The sequence below is a fragment of the Haemaphysalis longicornis genome, unplaced genomic scaffold, assembly GCF_048455015.1.
Source record: "Haemaphysalis longicornis isolate Haplotype H1 unplaced genomic scaffold, Haemaphysalis longicornis Haplotype H1 scaffold_9, whole genome shotgun sequence".
Taxonomy (NCBI): domain Eukaryota; kingdom Metazoa; phylum Arthropoda; class Arachnida; order Ixodida; family Ixodidae; genus Haemaphysalis; species Haemaphysalis longicornis.
In genome coordinates this window covers 55,839,313-55,857,618 of record NW_027526460.1, presented here as the reverse complement: position 1 = coordinate 55,857,618, position 18,306 = coordinate 55,839,313, and the positions used below count along the sequence as shown (strand labels likewise).

Below are 18,306 nucleotides of genomic sequence, written 5' to 3'. Positions count from 1 at the left end.
ATTGTTTTGGACAGCGAGAATCTGTAATTAAAAAACCGGGGTGTTTCCCTTTCCCGAGGAATCCTTTTTATATATGAGCCCCCCCCCCCCCCCCCCCTTCTTAGAAATACGTTCTCTATCATGCAGTAATGGCTGCCTAGACGAGATTAAAACGCGAGATAAGGGACTTTACGTCGGGAGATGCAATTTTTGGCTAAGTGTAAGTAACAAAAAGTGAAGCCAGGCTATGCAGCGCCTTTGATTTGTACAGACTGTAACAACAATGACATTTCTGCCAATTACAGAAATGTATGGAGGGAAGTATGCGCAACAGCCTTTAAGTATTGCGAGCAGAGGAAACCGAATAACTTGTGCTGCAGAACAGTTGTCTTAAAATAAAAATAGAGCGCAAAAAAAGACGGGGACAAGGACAGACAAGTAGATGGACAAGGATAAACGGAACGGAGCAGCTGTGATTTTGTTTTTCACTTATATGGGAACCTCAGCATTTACAGTCAAACGACGAAACGAAAAGGTGAGGTCGCGCCCGAATAAATCATTACGAGATTATTAGAGACAGGGAGTGAGATTTGAAGCACCAGAATGTAGAGTTATGCCAACACATGTATTTTTCAAGCTGGCCAGGTATAACGGATGACAGAACCTAGAAAAGAGAACAACGGAGTAAGTGATGAAAAAACGAGCAGCACAAAAAAAAAAAAAGAAAACTCCGAGGACACCTAAGCAAATCTTTTGAGTTGTAAAAGCGAATACATCAGGGGCGAGTTGAACGCCGCTAAGTGTTCTTTTCAGTATCGAACTGCGGGTAATTGTGGCTGTAGCGCCGCTGTGTCTTGCGCCTGAGGCACTGCGTAGCTTATAAGTCATAACCCACAACTGGATAAAATTATGTGGCTGGCCTGCAAGAGCTCAAATTGAGACGCGGGTGAATACTCAGGCAGAAAGTTGGGCTATCAGGTTATTACTTGAATCCATTCCACTAGCCAATACAAGACGAGGACGAAGAAAGATGCGCACAGTACGCTCACTATCTTCAACTGCGTGTAAAGTCGACTGTGATGTCGTGTGTGTAACATCGTGAATGTGTCGCACCTGCTCAAGAAAATAAAAAAATGGCTTGCACGGGAAATCGCCCCTATGGAAAGGGGCGGCTTCAAAAACGCAGGAACTTTTAAAAACCGCAGCGATGGCTCAGAGGTACAGCACTCGCCTCGTATGCGGTAGGTACTGGGTTCGAATCCTGGTACCGCCGGACACCCACCGGTTTCTTTAATGGGTACAGGAGTCCCTGGTCGAGTGCGGACCCTTTAAAGGGTAATCCACGTCTGGAAAGCTGCCTTTACCCTATCGAGGGGCCCCTGACCCTTGTCCATCTGGCGGGGCCCCCGGCCATCATGCCGCGTTGCGCCATTGCCGGGGGTGAAAGAGTCTGGCGGCATGTCCTGCCCCAGGCGGTTGCGAGTTGAGCGTCCATCATGGATGTGGAAGGCACCATGTGAATTCGTGTTCCTTGGTGGCGCCGGGCGCCTACCGGTAAAATAGGTACAAGCGACTCCCCGGCCTGGCGCTCGGCCTTAGTGTGGGACTACAACGCTTGGGAAGTTCACCCGGCTTGCACGGGAAATTGCCCCTATGGCTTTTAAAGGGGCGGCTGCAAAAACACAGGAACTTTTTTTTTTCTTTTTCAACAATGTTGACACGAATGAAGACAATCTTCGGTGACAATCCTTGCCACCGAATATTGTCACCGGAATTAGGCATTTAGGTTTGGCTGTGGGTCTGTAAGTCTATTGGGCAGATTCAGTTTAGCTTTGGCCGGGTGGCTGAATCTAGTCACAGAGAGGCAGATAGACAAACACATAGAGACAGACCAAAATTTCTGTGTTGAAGTAGCCCAAGAAAGACTAATGTCTTAAAAAGAAAACATGAATCGCCCTGAGCAAACAGGGCAGTCCTCACCTAACTGCTAAACCCTTCTCCTTCCTTTTCAATCCCATCAAATCGCGCCTTGAATGCGCATGTTTGCGGAGGCCCCTCGCGTGGGCTACGTGTTGCGTGCTGGACCGTCGCAGCATCGTTAACGCTCCGGCCGCCTTTGGGGCACACGGACTGTCGAGGCTACTCCTTTGTTATCACATCCTGCCACGTGGCACTGCATTAATATGTGTGCCACGAAAGAGAAAGGAAGTGAAAGGGATATACAGAGAAAGAGGAGCCGTGCGAGGGAGTGGGCGCACATATAAGCGAGCGACGGCGACTTGCACGGCTTCTCCGGACAAACAAGCACCTCCTCTGCTGTCTAGCCCGTGCCGCCGGAGTCGCCTGTCAGGAAGTGGATACCAAATAAGGCTGGTCGCACGTACAAGAGCGGCGCGCGAGCGATCCAGGCGCTGTTGTCTTTCCGCCAAGCGACTTGTCTTGCTCCTCGACTGTGCACAGCTCAGACAATCGCCAAGGTCCCAACCATGAAGACTGCTCTGCTGCTCTCCCTGGCCGTCGTTTGCCTGCTGTCCGTGGCTGTCGCGGACCGAAAGGCGTCAAACAGCCGTACGTATATGAGCTTATGCATACTTTCCTCCTCTGGCGTTTTGAAACGTGCAGCGGAAGCGTCATACTCTTTACTCAGAGGTGTAGTCGATCCTTGCAAAACTATTTCTGTAAAGTCTCGCATGTTTGGTGTCTCCTTCGTAACTCCTCTTGATGCTTCCAACGTTAAGCTGTTGTAGGGTGACGCAAAATAAATAAAGCAAAGAACTAAAAAAGTTGTGGTCATTGCCTTGTGAGGATATAGTGTGGATTACACAAGACGACTTTGAGGCGTTTTGAAGTTGGGAGCTTTATGTGTTTGTGAAAAAGCGTAAGGTGCCCGTCTGTGTGTGCGCATTGTCTGTTATGATTTACCGCTATGGGAAAGGAAAAGGCGATTCACGTCATTTGCGTTAGTGCGGGCAGGACGACCACTAGGGACTCGTAAGAGCGAGAAGGTTTGATCTCGCTTATTATATTTCGCATGTATCATTGTGCTTGAGGCTTGGATCATTCCCTGTTGCTGAGAAAGCTGCATCATGATGATAGCTATGACGAAGCGACGCGACGTGCGTGCGCAGAAACATTTCGTGTAATTCATGTATACAAAACATTCAAAAATAAAACCCTCCTTATGGCAGCTCGGTAAACAACGATGTGGGACCTAGGAGGAGAAAGCAAATGATGAGGCAGGGAGGTTAACGAGGTTTGCGTGGGTTTGCCACTCTGCACTGGGGAAAGGGGAGTCGAGGGTTAAAGGGAGGACAACGGAAAGTGGTAAACAGGGCGTAGATGCCTGTGCATTATATGGGGCAAGTAGGGAACATTTTCGCGGCGCTCTGTTCATTTTTCGCGTCGCCCTGTCATCAGAGCGAGCGACAGAAGAGCAGAAAACGAGAGTGGACAGAGCGCGCGCACTCTTAAAAAAAGGTGGTTGCATTTACTAACTGAACACTAACCAGTTACTTTTCACAGCATCCACTAGGTATATATGTGCTTAATAACTGAAGTAGTAAATGTAGCACTAGTACCTTTACTAAGTGAAGCAATAGTAAGTGCCACTACCTTCAGCAGGAATGTCCAAACACTCCCCTTAGCTACATGCTTTTGCTAACTGGTCATGCATAACCCAGTAAAAGGAGGACCTTAATTACCGTAATTAACCGGTTCTAACCCGCCCCCAATTCTAACGCGCACCCGATTTTCCTGGCAAAAAAACAAAAAAAACTTGGACCTCCGATTGTAACGCGCACGGAACTTTGTGAGCAAGAAAAATGAATGCGAGAGAAACGGGCGATTTATTTCCCGAAGTAATCTAACTCATCTCACTCCTCGTCGCTCTCCGCTGACCACAACATCTCGTACTCGGTGCCGCCAAGCGCGTTCGCGATGCCACACTTCTGAACGAACGTTCAACCATGGTCGATGGGATCCTGGCCCACGCCTCGCAAGCCCATCCCGCGAGCTTCTCCAGAGGCGCACGCTTCAGCCGACCGCTCGTTTTGAACACGAGAGAGCCGCTGCTGCCATTGCTGTTATCAAGCGCGCAAGTGGAACGATTTCACGATTTGTGTGAACGCCGATAGATGAGCCCAGGCGCCTATGCTTCATGCGTCCGAAAAATTGTTCCTAAAAACTTTGGTGCCATCTTGAGATGGCGATGGCGATGGGTGGGACGAAATTTTCACTGTTGCGGCAATTTCGGTTTCGTATCCGATTCTAACGCGCATGTGATTTTTCGACCTATTTTTCCGGAAAAACAGTGCGCGTTAGAATCGGGTAAGTACGGTACACTAAACGCTTTTTCACACTTGTTGGCCGAGGAGGGTGTAAAAACCTTGTCCCATGACCCATACTTTTAAAAGGTGTTCTAACTAAAAAAATTTGTAAGGTTGAAAAAAAAAAGTGCGCTTGTGAACATCCTAAAGTAACGGTATGGGAAGAGTGGCTGTTAGTGGCAATGTGCATCGGGTGAGCGCGCAGCACGACATAGAAACACATTCAACGCGCACATATCCCACTTAGACCCCAAATAGATTAAGCAAGAAAACCAAAGGTATGCACTGGTAGAGCGCGAATAACTTAGTTAACTTGAAAATACATCTGCCCTTATTGCTTTTATACCCAGCAGCGGAAAGTCCTCTGATTGAGTCGTGGGGCTTGTCGCAAAAAATCAAATAGCTTAGCGGTAATTTTAGAATTATGCTTGTTGATGTGAGCATATACAAGTCAGCATTGGGATTTGCAAAATTACTTTTTAATCGTGCGGTGGAGTGGGAAAAGTGTTGTAGTTGTTATGTTCAATAAGTTATAGAATTTTGTTAGCATCAATGGAATCTAGTATCAAACAAGCAACAGTTACTAATTGCACTGTTTAGACTAATAACGATGACTAGTAATGGTCCATACTTACTGGCAGAGCCTACGTACCGTTCTGCGGGGTAGTAAAGCTAGTAAGGAGTTTGTAAATACAGCCGTTACTACGCTTTTACTGGCTTTTTTGTTAAGAGTGTGGAGAAAGCTGCCTCTGCAGCGCTGGGGACGTTGCCACGGGGGCGACAGGTCAAAGCGTGGCTCGCCAGCTTCCTCTGCCTCGACGGGTCTTGTGGTTCCCGCCCCAGTTTGTACACGTGGCAGGATTGTGTCTCGTGCAGTCGCCGGCCAGTCCGGGCGACAAAATGGAAAAGGATGGGAATGACGGTGATGAAGTGCCGATACTTATAGGCTGCAAAATGATCCACAGTTTTGAAATTCCGCTCCTAAAGCAAACAATTGGGACTACTCAGACGGTTAGAGCGCTAAGCACGGTTAACTCGGTGTACAAGGGACGTGCGAGAAACGCCGCGTTGCGGGCTTTTGAAGCCGGCAGCAAGGCGCGCGCATCGGGCCTAGCCCAGAGTTCGCGAGGGGGAAGGACGAGATGTTTGAGCATTGTTAAAGATCCACCAATGAATTTTCAACTATATTCTTTTTATTTGCAACCTGATTGACTGGCCACAAAATCCGCCACTGACGTTTTGTGATATTCGCCACTTAAGCAGACCATTTTCTTGTGGCTTTTGCTATGCAGCCGTTGCTTTAGGGGCCTCCTTCTTGCGGGAGCTTGTTCGTGGTTTGACACGTGTTGAAAGGGGCTTGTTGAAGACTCAAGCAGGGCGGTGACGCTTACGCAGATCGAATTTTGTGAACACGGGAAGATTGATTGATTGAGGGGTTTAACGCGCCGACGCAACGCAGGCGATGAGGCGCTCCGTAGTGGAGGGCTCCGGATTAATTTTGACCACCTGGGGATCTTTAACGTGCGCCGAAATCTCGCACACACGGGCGCTTTTGCTTTTCGCCTCCATCAGAAAAGCGGCCGCCGCGGCCGGGAATCGAGCCCGCGACCTCGTGCTCAGCAGCGCAACGCCTTAGCCACTGAGCCACCGCGGCGGGTCAATGGCACACGGGAAGAGACAAGCACGGTGTCTTTCCTACAAGAAATTACGACTTACACCACCACATAGTCATTCTTTCTCTAAGACATCACACCACAGCGCCGTACGTTTTCGGCCATTTCTTGAGTTATATGATGTACGCAAAGCAGTACTATCTGACTTGGGTACCCCATGCCCCCTTAACCTATAATACACGACGGGCTTCTTGAATTTCAGATTTCAGATTCTGAAAAAAAAAAAAAAAATGTTAGGATAAAGCGTTACTGGGGACCTTAATGTTTGGTTAGTACGTGTTCGACACGGAACCAGGCTTTATTTCTTGCATCAAATCATGTACTTCTCGTTTCGGTATTTTTCTGTCTTTTTTTTTACATTGGGCTCCACGAGTGAAAGTATGCCTTTTTCTGTCGATTTCGCAGGCCAGCAGTTCGACCAGTGGCGTGACTGCATGGTGAAGAATCTTCCAGATGATGTAAGCACCACTTTCATTTTGTGCGGCTTATCAAGAATCGTACAAAAATCAGGATATCTACTCATGGCATTAACAAAACACTAGTTGGAATTTGGCTTTGCTACGGCTGCGTTATGGGTTCGACTAACGAATTCTTTTCAGTTCCCTTCGCTTCGAAAGTTGAAAGTATTTGCTTGCTTAAAAACCTCGAAAGAGGAAAAAAAAAAAACCCTAGTCACCTCAGGAACTGCCGACATGACGTCACAGGGAGTCTTTTTGTGAGTCGGTGCTATGTATGCCATTTTTTTTTATTTGAATGTCGATTAACGACTTTGCCTTATTTTTATACAGCATTTTAAACATGGTAGGTCGTCCTCGAAAATCTGTTGAATTCTGTGCTGCAGACTTAAGAGTGAAGGGGAAACAAACGTCGCGCGGAAAATTCGCGCAAATTGACCAAATTAAGCATGGAAAACTAGCAGTTAGTTCGAACGTGGTGATTCACCAATGTTTGCAAGCTCTTCAAGGATCGGTATTGTCTGCCAAGCAATACTAAGAAGTTACTGCCATGGACGGGACCAAGTTGCAGGCACCCGCTTCAAAAATCCTGATAAAGGGTTTCAAAAATTCCAGACGATTCTACAATGGCATAAGATGTGCAGGACTTCTACTATTCTGGGGGCCGTATTCTTGGCTTTTCCTGGTCACCGCCATACCAAGGTGGTGGCCAAAAGAGCCATTTTGATTGGCTTCTATCCTTCATAACGAAACGTTCTGAGAGCCGATTAGAGCAAAGTGTTGAAAGTGTGGGGATAACCAGCTTATGTCGAGAACATGGCCAAGGCTTTAGCCGAAAATTCGGACTTTGCAGTGCTCTGAAATGCGAACATTTAAGCGCCCAAGAGCTGGTGGTTGACATGAAGCACCAAAATTAAAGTTGGTTGCGAGATGTATCGTAATAATATTATTAATAGCCGCTGCTGATAGTTATTGTTATAATAGGGTGAACAAAAATCAATACCTCATATTGATGTCCTTGCTCGGGCTGAATCTCTTCTTCGTCTGTTTTTCGTTTCAGAAAGTGCAGGAATACCAAACCTGCCACGACCGTGCCCAAGGAACCAATATGAGGAAGTTCAGAGAGGTGAGACGGGATTGGTTCCTCAGGAGTGTCGCGCGTTACTACGCTTACCGAACAATGAACTGGTCGTGGTAACATTGTTCTCCTAAGAAAGGAGTGTGCTTCAAGCGGGCCAATTTATGGGCATGCAGTACTTACGCAAAGGGTCAGGATGAACTCTCGCCTGGAGAACCAGAACGCGGAGTTCTTCCGACTTACTCATGAATAGCCTCACTCAGTCTCATTCGGGCTCAAACTCATGCGTAGTACAATATACGACGCGCCTTACAGCCCATGTGCACCCTGGGCGCGTAAAACCTTCGTTATTAACACTGAATGTGGTCTGTTCTTATTCCACGGGTTGCTTCTGTGACATGTTTTAATATTGCGTACTAAATTTGAAAACTATAAGTTTAATACAGATCCGAAATTATCTAAGATGTTTCTTTTTTAAAGTACCGAATTTTTGCAATTTTAAGCACCTTCTGATTCAAAGCACCCTCCCCTAATTTCTGATCAAGTCCGAAAAAAAAAAAGAATGTTTGCCTGCGAATCTAAGCACCCCCTTTTCTGCGAGGAAGCGTGCGTTGTGCAGGGCGTTTACTGCGGTTGCTCTTTCTGTTGATGAGCCCGAGCAGTCGGAGCGTAAGAATCTCGATTTCTGAGCATAGCCCGGCGACGTGTTGTGTTGCTGCGTTCCAAAACTACACTGCAGAAAACCCTACACTACGGGAAAGCTGTATAAATCGTATCCGTCAACTACATAAAGATTGATTTCAGACGCGTGGAAGCGGGCCCAAGTTTACCTTGTGGCCAATTCGTTTAAGAAATGTTCAATTGCAAACCACTTGAACGAAACAGAAGAAGAGCGGCATCTCGAGCGGTGAGACGAGCTAAGTCGGTAGAGAGAGGGACTAAGTTTACCAAATAAAGCATTACTCCTTGCGCGCGTCCCATCTATACGCCTCGAGCTTCGCGATCGCTGCGCCGCCTGCCGCCGCTTCTCCGCAGAGTTGACGGGATTTGCGCTGCGTGACTGATAGGGGCTCGTGCAGTGTTTTGGTTCTATTTCGCTTATTTTCGCCTTTCCGCGCCCTAAAAAAACTTGTTATGGTGACGTCTATAGGCAAAGAGTACGTTTAGGTCACTTAAAAAGCAGCTGCGTCTTCGTAGAGTACGCGATCGCCTGTAAGAGCTACCCGGGGACGCGGTTCTGCGCGCTTCGTCGCCGCTCTTCCGGGCGGCGGCGGCAGCAACATATCACCCATGTCACCTCTAAAACATCAGGCACAAATGAATTCTACTGACGCCTCGTTTAGACCTGATACTGGCACAATGAGAGGTTGGCTTCATTTTGCAGCGTGGACAACGAATGCGGCTTCGTTTCGCATATATACGCCGCAGAAAAATATGTTTCGGGGATGTGATTACCCAATCCCGGACACTAACTTATGCCTTTTATAAGAATATAAACCATGCGGAAATGTAAAGTACTATATTCCAAGCCCGTGCGTCGTTAAATATGTGCCCACACACGCCATGTAGCAAGAACCAAGGAAATGAAACCACAGAAAAATAAATACTGTGCCAATGCGGAATTTAGAAACATAATAGCTCTAACGGAAATGAAAAAAAAAAAAAAAATAAAAAGTGCAGCTTCTGGCATGCTAAAGACGTTTGTCTAAACTTAAGCCAGGTAGGTTTCACTAGACCAACTATACGCGAAATGCACTGCTATTTCGCGAGAAATCGGTGGGGTGGGGGGAAGGGAGGGGAGGGGAGGGGGACGCCGTGTACAATAGCGGAGAGGAATCAAACAATGAACGCTTTAGTAATCCCACACATATATCTCGCGTTCACTTTCATTTTGTTTTTCTACTTCAACGAAGAGCTGATCGTACGGCGGACGCGTTTTTGGAAGTATACAGGGTAGGCTGTTCAACAAGCGATGAAATGTGTCGTTGGAAGAGTGTGGTATGTGATAAGGCCCTCTGATTTCAGTTTATGGTTTATTCTGCAGGCTCCCTGTGCCATATGACGATATTTCGAAGAAGCATTTAGTCGCGGACGCGGATTATATTGTAAGCCCGTCTCCACGCAGCTCGCAGAGGATATATCAAATGAAGGTCTGCGGGCGCGCACCTCACGACAAGACGACTCTGTCGTGTGCTGATCCCCGAGTATAATTATGCATTGTCCATCGTACTTTTGTTGAATATTCCCGACATTAACACAGACTAGCTTGTAAATGGTGGTGATCAATATCTGAGTTATAATATTGGCAAACGTAACTGGTTTGCTGTCAGGTATGAGTGCTCCGCTGATTATGTAAGCGCACAAAGCCGATTGAAATCGTACTGTATAGCCGTAGCATGAACATCTGAGGAACCGGTGGTTACGGAGACACGGCTAGTAAATTCAGGTCAGTGTAACTACAATCGGCTCCATCATACGCCAGTTCCGCGACGCTGGCCTGTGACACACACCTGGCGCTTATACAGACCGAAAATACCACAGGCGCTTATACAGACCGAAAATACCACACTAAGATTGCGTCGGAAACATTTACACTCTCGTAAAGAGAGTGACTGCTCCACACAAACATGAATTTCAAACGACCACAAACGGTATATCTCAGTCGTGAACGTGCCGCAAAAGCAGCGGCGGCACTGGGGAGCGGTGCGCGGACTCCCGCGCCTGCTTTCGAAACGGGCCGCTAGGGGGATTTCAGTGGCGCCCCTACAGGCCGCACTCGAGGCGTATACCGCCACGAAAAAAGTTTATGTGGGGGCGGGGAGGAGGCGGGGTCACTTTAGATTTTTGGAATCTCAGCGTCCCCCCCCCCTCCCAATCCCCCCTCATTTTGGGAATCGTGATCATGAAAAAAAAAGGGGGTGCTTACTATGGGGTATTCTTTCGGTATATTTCGGGATTTGCCATTGCAGCAGGTTCGGCCTAGTATACACCGTTAAGGTTTAGAGGCACTTATAAAAGCGCAAAATGACCGCGAAATGACTGAGCCTAATCGTCGGCGTTGAGGTGAGGCAACATCAGCACCTGCAGCAACTATTTAATAAACAACGGGCCGCGTCTAAAATTTCATTTTTTTGTGTGACAGCGCAGTGGTGTTCCCAAGTAATAAAAACTTGGCAGTCTTCTGCATTATCAGTTCTCATTTGGCTGCTCATGCTTAAGTTACTTCATGCAAAAAGTAATTATTCAAGTCACTGCATTTCGATGATTTCCATAGTATGTGTAATGATTGATTAAAAAAAAAAAGAATGTCCTACTGCTGTGAGTTGTTTCAAAATTTAATGCAGATAAAAATCCGGGCAATAATTACGCGGAGATTGAAAACCCTGCTGAAGGAAGGCACACATCTGGACTAGGGTCTCTTTCATGTTGATCGGAATAAAAATCCTGGTTGAAGACAAGACACCTCACATTCGAAACCACTGCAACAACGACAAAAATTAAGAAGGAAAATATCCTTTATTTTGCTCAGTCATTTACACCGAGCGAAGCCAGTCTATAGAGGTCGTACTTACTCCTAGAATGACGTGCACAAGGTTTGTATTTCTATTTATTTTATTTTTTACTCACAGTGCTTGGCCAAACACTACGAGGTGGCGCACCCAGTCCAATTGCAGCCATGCATAGAACTGACGTGGACTTGAATCACTTCGAATGCATTCATGTTCTGCATTTATTTTCTTTCTTTTCAGGGGCTTACTTGCGTGCTCGGCAGCTACGGACTCGTAAGTACTTAACTCTTATGTAGGAGCTCCATTCATTTTTCTTCCACTAAAATACCAGATTCCAGAATGAAACTAGGCCACCCTGGGCCGCATAACCACGCGTTCGCATTCAACTGAGAGTACTAACTGTACGAATAGAATAAGCCAACGTTCAAGTGAGTCGATGTAGTGCTACGCAGTCATTCGTAATCTTCTGTCATGTTTTTTTAGTATTCAAAGTTGGAACCTTTGATGTTTCGTTTAATAATTAGGCCAAACGACTAAAAGTTAAAAAAAATTACGCCCACCTCCCCTCGCGGGAACCCTGGTGTGATGCAACGCATCTCATGGGGGGTTTCATTGGTGTTTTCCATCGTATTGATTACGCTTATAGCAGGGATTCTCACGCGAAAGGGAGGTGGGCGTAATTTTCCATTTTCACCATGCAATGCACATGCAGTACACGCATGCTTGCAGTACACGTATGCATGCAGTACACGACGATTACATCAAGCAATCATCGAGTGCTGCGAGAGAGTGCAAGCGTAAAGCGGACGACCGTCGACTGAGACCGTCGGAGCGCGGCATGCCGCTTTATATTCGCAGCGCCCGAAGGAGAGGAGAGCGCGGAGAGAGAGAGTGCTGCACATGCGCAGCGCCGCCCACCGGCGCCTAGCAACGGAGTGAGAGCGCGCTGCGCCATCCCGCAGCTGTTTGGGAGAGAGCGTTCGCTATCGGAGATAGGAGAGGAGGAGAGGCGCAGCTGTGTGGTCAACGCCGGACAGACGCAGGAAGGACAGAGGGGCGAGCATGAGATGCGTTGCATCTAATAGGGGAATCTAGTAGGCATACGCGGAAAACCAAATGTGTTCATTCTATTTGGTGATGGTTTATGGACGCTAAAGGGTAGTGTTGTGGTGTTGCTTTCTCCTGCCAAATTAACGGCTCTGACCCGGGTTTGTACCATCGAAGGGTGACTGGGCCAGTACGTGCAGATGTACATCTGTAGCGTAAAAGCGCGTCAAATGTCACTATCTTTTAACACGCAACATTTGACAAATCAAATTAAAGTTTCATTCGTAGCTTCCAAGCGCTACTCGGGAGCATAAAATCGCGACAGACAGGGCACCAACAAAGTTGCCGTACCGGCTATAATCGCAGCGGGTATTATGGTATTAAGATAAGTAACGCGATATTCCCCATATGCTATCGCGTAATCTGTTGTGATTGAATGTCGCATCCTGCGCCTCACCATCAACGAACAAATAAAATGATTACGTAGACGCCGCTTTCCGAAAGCTGCCAGGGAGCTTGTTTCTTAGATATATCGCGAGGGGACATGCTGCCGCCAACCAGAGAAAACTGAACCTTGGTATCGAGGCTAACTCTGCTAATCTTTCGCTACCACCCCTGTCGTTAACCTTCCATCTGACCTCAGCATATTTATCGGCATTTCTTGGCGCTTGTAAACAGAACAAAAAGGTAAGGCTGTAGGAAGCATATTTCGTTATCTTTTGGGAGTGGAGAATCTCATAGGATGTAATAGCCCTTTGAAACTTCGTTGAGTGCAGGAAAGGCAGTGATATAGGCCGCTGCATGCGCTTCCGTTTCAAAACTTCTACTATTGTGAACGCAAGCTACCCCCTTGCGGACGGGTAGATTCCTCCAGTACCTACTGCAGCTCTTGAAGTCTGTTATCCTGCAAGCAGCATGGCAGGGGAAGCTGTACGGCTTTTTTTTTTTTTTAAATATGCGTTTCGGCTATCAGTATTCAAAAGAAAACGGAATGCATACATGCTCCTCAAGCAAATTCGAACGACGAGGACGCGGATTGGATTCCCGGCCTCGGCGGCCGCTTTTCTGGTGGAGGCGAAAAGCAAAAACGCCCGTGTGTTCGAGATTTCGACGCACGTTAAAGATCCCCAGGTGGTCAAAATTAATCCGGAGCCTTCCACTACGGCACGCGTCATCGCCTGCGTTGCGTCGGCGCGTTAAGCCCCACAACCAATCAATCAAATTCGAACGATGGTTCATGCCAAATTTATTCGGATGGAAAACCACCACGGTAAGCAGTTTCAGAGAGAAAAAAAAAAGGAAGTGTAGGAGAACGCGGCTGCTACCAACCAACCTATTGAAATGTTCGTGCAGGTGAACAAGAACACCGTTGACTTGCGCGCCATGGCTGCTGCGGCACGCAACGTCAAGGCGCCCGAGCTGAAAAAAGCTTTTGAAGAATGCCCCAAGGACGACCGCAACGCGCAGGTGAGTTGCGCAAGTCACCTGTACCTGCAGTAGCATACGCGGCTCCATACCGTCCGAGTGAACCTCGTAGTGCAAACGCTGCTCCGCAAGCTAGATTCCGTAGCTACCGTCCTTATTACACTTTGGCTGTCGAACTTTTCTACTTTTCTACCGGACTGATTGTACAAACAACCAAACCGACAGACAGACAGACAGACAGACAGACAGACAGACAGACAGACAGACAGACAGACAAAAAATACAAACCAGCAAACCAATCAACAAACAAGCAAACAAACCACCAAACAAACAAACAAACAAACAAACAGACAAACTCACCCATCGAGGTTGTCATGTATCCGTGCGTCCCTTCGTCTCGAGCGCCACCCCACGCAATTCTTTGCCGTGGGCACACACTTAGTTTTCTTTCAAAGACCTTCGTAGAAACAAAGTTTCTGCGCCATGAATAAATGGGTGGTGATCGTATAAACCCATGTTAAGGGCGCGAAAATTCGAGGTGATTCTGTAGATCCTTTTTAAGGCGACATCCTTGAGTGCCTCATTGTGCTTTAAAAACCGGCATTCTTGTTGTTGTTCGCTACAAAAAATGGCTACCGCTATAACGAGTAAAAACATATTTGAATTTGTGTGGGCTCTGAACCTTGGTCTACAGCATTGGAGCCGAGAATTACCACCGCGCTATCTCAGCCCGCTGCTAGCGGTGAAGCAAGAATTCGCCTAGTGCGTGCGGCGCTGACGTTATATGGCGTGACAGGTGGGCGTGACGCCACAGGCGTAGAACAGGTGCGCCACATCACCGGAGAACTGTGATTGTGGTGAAGCTGTGTCCTGGAATGCCGCCAGTCTACCTGTCGAAGTGATTTGTGTCAAAAGACGAACAAATGAGAGTGAAGAAGCAGATGTAAACACGATGTAGCCGTAAAGAAGTTAGTACCGCCAAACGTTCGTCTTCAAAGAGCGGAAGCACTCTTAAGTGACCGGAATATTGTTTTTCTAATAGGGATTAAGCTGCTTTTTATTACTATATATATATTCTCTCGCGTCCTATGTTGATTTCTCGTGGTTCGAGTGTGTATTGACAACTTCGCCCAGGCACCCTTACCCATTTGAGCCTTCCAGTGGCCAATTAACCTGGTGTCGGTTTTACATTATTCTAAGCATCCTCATATTTTCTTTTCAAGCCCATGACCGAGTTTTGCATAAGGAGGTCTCGACAAAAATTATGCCTGTTCTCTCCAGAATAACTTACGACAAAGAAACATAATCGGTGTGGAGATAAGGCTGAAGAAAAACCTAAAATGTGCTACTCCAATACACGTGGGAAGCTTAGTATACTACATAAAATTGTGGCAGTTGCTGCCAGCATTTCACGATGTTTGCCACGGCTCACCTGAAAAACAGTAAGTGTTGGCGGGGAATTGAATACAGGAGCGAAAAATTCATTACATGGGCGTGGAATTCAATACACAGCAAATGCTCCTTTCCCGACCCAGGCGAAGTGCATAGAATTTTCGACAGTGAGCGCAAGAATTGGCATAAATTCACTCCTTTTCTTCTTACCTCTCATTTTCTTTCTCTTTTTTTTTGCGGTACCTGTACACAAATTGGGTTCATAAATAACTAATCTCAATGCGTTTTATCGATGAGCATTTGGGTCGTTGACGGTTTTTCTTATTCATAAACATTTTAATTCCATTTCTTTGGGGACCCAACGATGAAACCATCTGTCCATCTGTAACGCTTGATGGGCCGTACTTACGCCGCTTAATAAAATACTGTAAATGAAGGTTTTGCAGCGTTCGTATCATCATACAAGACCGTCTTCTATGACTTTAAAAATGATTTCCCAGCAAAGCACTTGTTTATAGTAGTGAAACAAACTTTGAAGGTGCCCTATGTATACCGTCTGTTGGGGAATACATGGCGTGAAAGTATGTAATAAACGGCGCTAGGGCTTTCATGCTTCAATATCAGACCCGTTATACTTCCACGAAAAAAGAAAGGTCTTCCAAGCAATGCAGCAATGCACTAGGCATTGTAGTGAAGACAAATTTAACAGGAATGCATGATCTTAGGAGCTTTTTAATAAATGGTAGGTCCTCTGACTGACGAGAGAGAGAGAGAGAGAGAGAGAGAGAGAGAGAGAGAGAGAGAGAGAACATTATTCTCTAAACAGCCCTAGTCCGCGCTGTCGTGCCGCAGTCTGTTCATTAGGAGACGGCTGGTCCGTACAACCCCCAGAGGTCCTCACTAGCACGAAGGCAGTGGGCCGCCAGGAGTTCTTGCCCGGGTTCAACCAGTCCTCCCAGGAAGCGATGGGGGAACGCAGGTGTGGTGGTAGGTCTGGCGGATGGCACTGCCAGAGAAGGTGTCGTACTGATGGGTGGGAAGGGCAGTTGGGTGTAGGGCAAGTGGGACGCGAGAGGATGCCATGTATGTAGTGGATACGAGGTAGAGTGTGGAAAGAGGAGGTTTGTGCTTTCCGGACCACAGATGCGGCTTCACGGGAGAGAGTGAGGTGGGGGACCGAGAAACACTGCCTTATTTTTTGACGACCCCTTAGAAATGTCTTCCCTGGAAGGTATTTGTGCGTAGTAGTGAAGTCGAGTTTAAATGGGCTCAATCTATAGCAGAGTGGCTTACGCATTTATTCGGCAGTTACCAATTGGAAGTCGGCATTTTTTTTAACATTTTTTCAGATCGCAAGGAATGTCAAGTGCGTCATTGACGGTCTCGAAAAGGTAAGTACAGCACATAAAGCGAACCAGCTATAGCGGCGTTGTTCTGCTGTGCATATGACATCGCAGCTCCGGAACTGTGCAGTCTGCGGTGGTTGCGAAAGATAGGAAACACAAATGTCCAAAACAAAACTTTCGCGTGCAGAGAATCTTCATGCACGTTGAAGAACCCCAAACTGTGTACATTTATATTTCGCACACCTCCTATGGCGCACGCCTCATGGCGCAGATAGTGCAATGCAGACTCGGTACGTTGAAGGAACAAGCAATTGAAAGAAATCCGACTGTAACGTGTATTTGAAGCAGCGGACCTTTACGCCACGGAGGGTGGTGGCAGGACATTCGTGAAGAGCATATAAGGTTCAGGTTATGTGTAGAGCTAAGATAGTACCGTGGGTGATCAAGAGTCAATAACGTTTTCTAGTTCACCCGAGCAAGCCTCAGAATGAGGAGGTTTAGTTATGTTAGTGTTGACTAAAAGCGCTCGTAGAAATATTTTGTTGTTCAAAATTACCAGTTACGGATATTTTTACCGTAATATCTTATGGGGGGCACGAAATTTGCCTTCACACAGGCGTTTGACTTCATTCCCAACTCCTTTACGCGAAATTTTGACCGATGGCAACTAGAATGCACGAACCATGTTATAACTTCAGCTGTGTGCATTCGGGGCTTTTGGTTAGGCATTTTTAAAGGGGAGTGCAACGAAGACTTTAGAACTCGATCAGAGAAGGAAGGGAACCTCGATACTTTATAGTTTGTTGATTGCGCAAGATATTTTTTTAGGGTTAGCTGCTTGCAACAGCGCAACGTGTGAAGCTGTGTGGCTGTGTCCTTACGCAGTCCTGCCCTGTGCCAGCCGGTGTCTCAGTTGAAAAATAGTTGCTGACGTCAGCAGGATGAACAGCTCGCACGTCGTGAAGAGAGCGGACAACTATAAGGTAAGTTCGGCCTACGGCCGTGGAGTTCACTTGTGCGAAAAGATGACGCCTCCAAATGAATGAATGAATGAATGAATGAATGAATGAATGAATGAATGAATGAATGAATGAATGAATGAATGAATGAATGAATAAAAAATAAATAAATAAATAAATAAATAAATAAATAAATAAATAAATAAATAAATAAATAAATAATCCGCACGTAGGCGAGGACAACTTATCGGCTCGTGGTTTGTAAATTGAGGCACGCGCTGCTCTATTTATACCGGACAATTGAGAGAATGAAGACGTTTCATAAAAGTTAGGCATATGATGGCGAAGAGCAATGAGATGTATGACGTCACATTAGATTAGGTGATGACGTCACATTAGATGTGACGTCATCACCGGGATGATTCACCAAGCCCTTTCTTCTTACGAAGACGTTCTTCCGAAATTTTGTTTCGCTTATTCCGTGCAGTAATGTAGAGGTCCTATTTAACGAAGCCTATGTTGATTAGTAATTGACACGAAATGGATTTTGTTCTTTAATACTTGTACTGTACTGCACCTGTTGTCTTCGTATGCATGCTTAAACCACCAAAGGTAAAAATGTAAAATGAATGAATGAATGAATGAATGAATGGGCAATGTAACACTTTGCAGTGCTGGACGTTAAAGATCATTACCATGTATAGCAACAGTCTTAACCTTTTCTTTTAATGGCTTCTACCATGATTATGCAGTTCCGCCTGTAGCGTGCATTTACTCGAAGACCAAGACCAGGACAGAGGTTTTCATGCCACACCAAGGAAACAGCCGGAGCGTCCATGGAGATTTGAAAGTGAATAAACATTCTCAATCTGTTCCCGTTCTCGACTTTTTATGTCCTAATCCCGTTCCTGTTTTTGGTAACGCGAATTGCTGTACTTTCTCCGTACGGACGCCACACTGTCCCTACGTTACATTTAATTCAATCGAGTACTCTGTTTTGTTGCCTGTACAAACCTCTATAGTTGCTTGAGTACCGAAAGTATGAAATGAAACGAGGGACCTGTCTTATCAACTACCCTTAATGCTGGTGGCACTAATAAAACATTAGGTGGGCTAAA

At 46.5% G+C, this 18,306-nt stretch overlaps 1 protein-coding gene across 1 annotated transcript in view; it reads left to right on the top strand.

Moving 5' to 3' along the window:
* Window positions 1–18,062, top strand: part of LOC144153672 (uncharacterized) — a 46,512-nt gene extending 28,450 nt beyond the window's left edge. Inside the window, exons 2-9 of the mRNA XM_077685331.1 lie at window positions 2,440–2,547; window positions 6,383–6,435; window positions 7,493–7,558; window positions 11,260–11,292; window positions 13,420–13,533; window positions 16,233–16,274; window positions 17,115–17,212; window positions 17,941–18,062. Of these exons, the coding sequence (XP_077541457.1) occupies window positions 2,466–2,547; window positions 6,383–6,435; window positions 7,493–7,558; window positions 11,260–11,292; window positions 13,420–13,533; window positions 16,233–16,274; window positions 17,115–17,153 (429 nt within the window). The 5' untranslated portion in view covers window positions 2,440–2,465 and the 3' untranslated portion in view covers window positions 17,154–17,212; window positions 17,941–18,062. The remainder of the gene's footprint in view (window positions 1–2,439; window positions 2,548–6,382; window positions 6,436–7,492; window positions 7,559–11,259; window positions 11,293–13,419; window positions 13,534–16,232; window positions 16,275–17,114; window positions 17,213–17,940) is intronic.
* The last annotated feature ends 244 nt before the right edge of the window (window positions 18,063–18,306 follow it).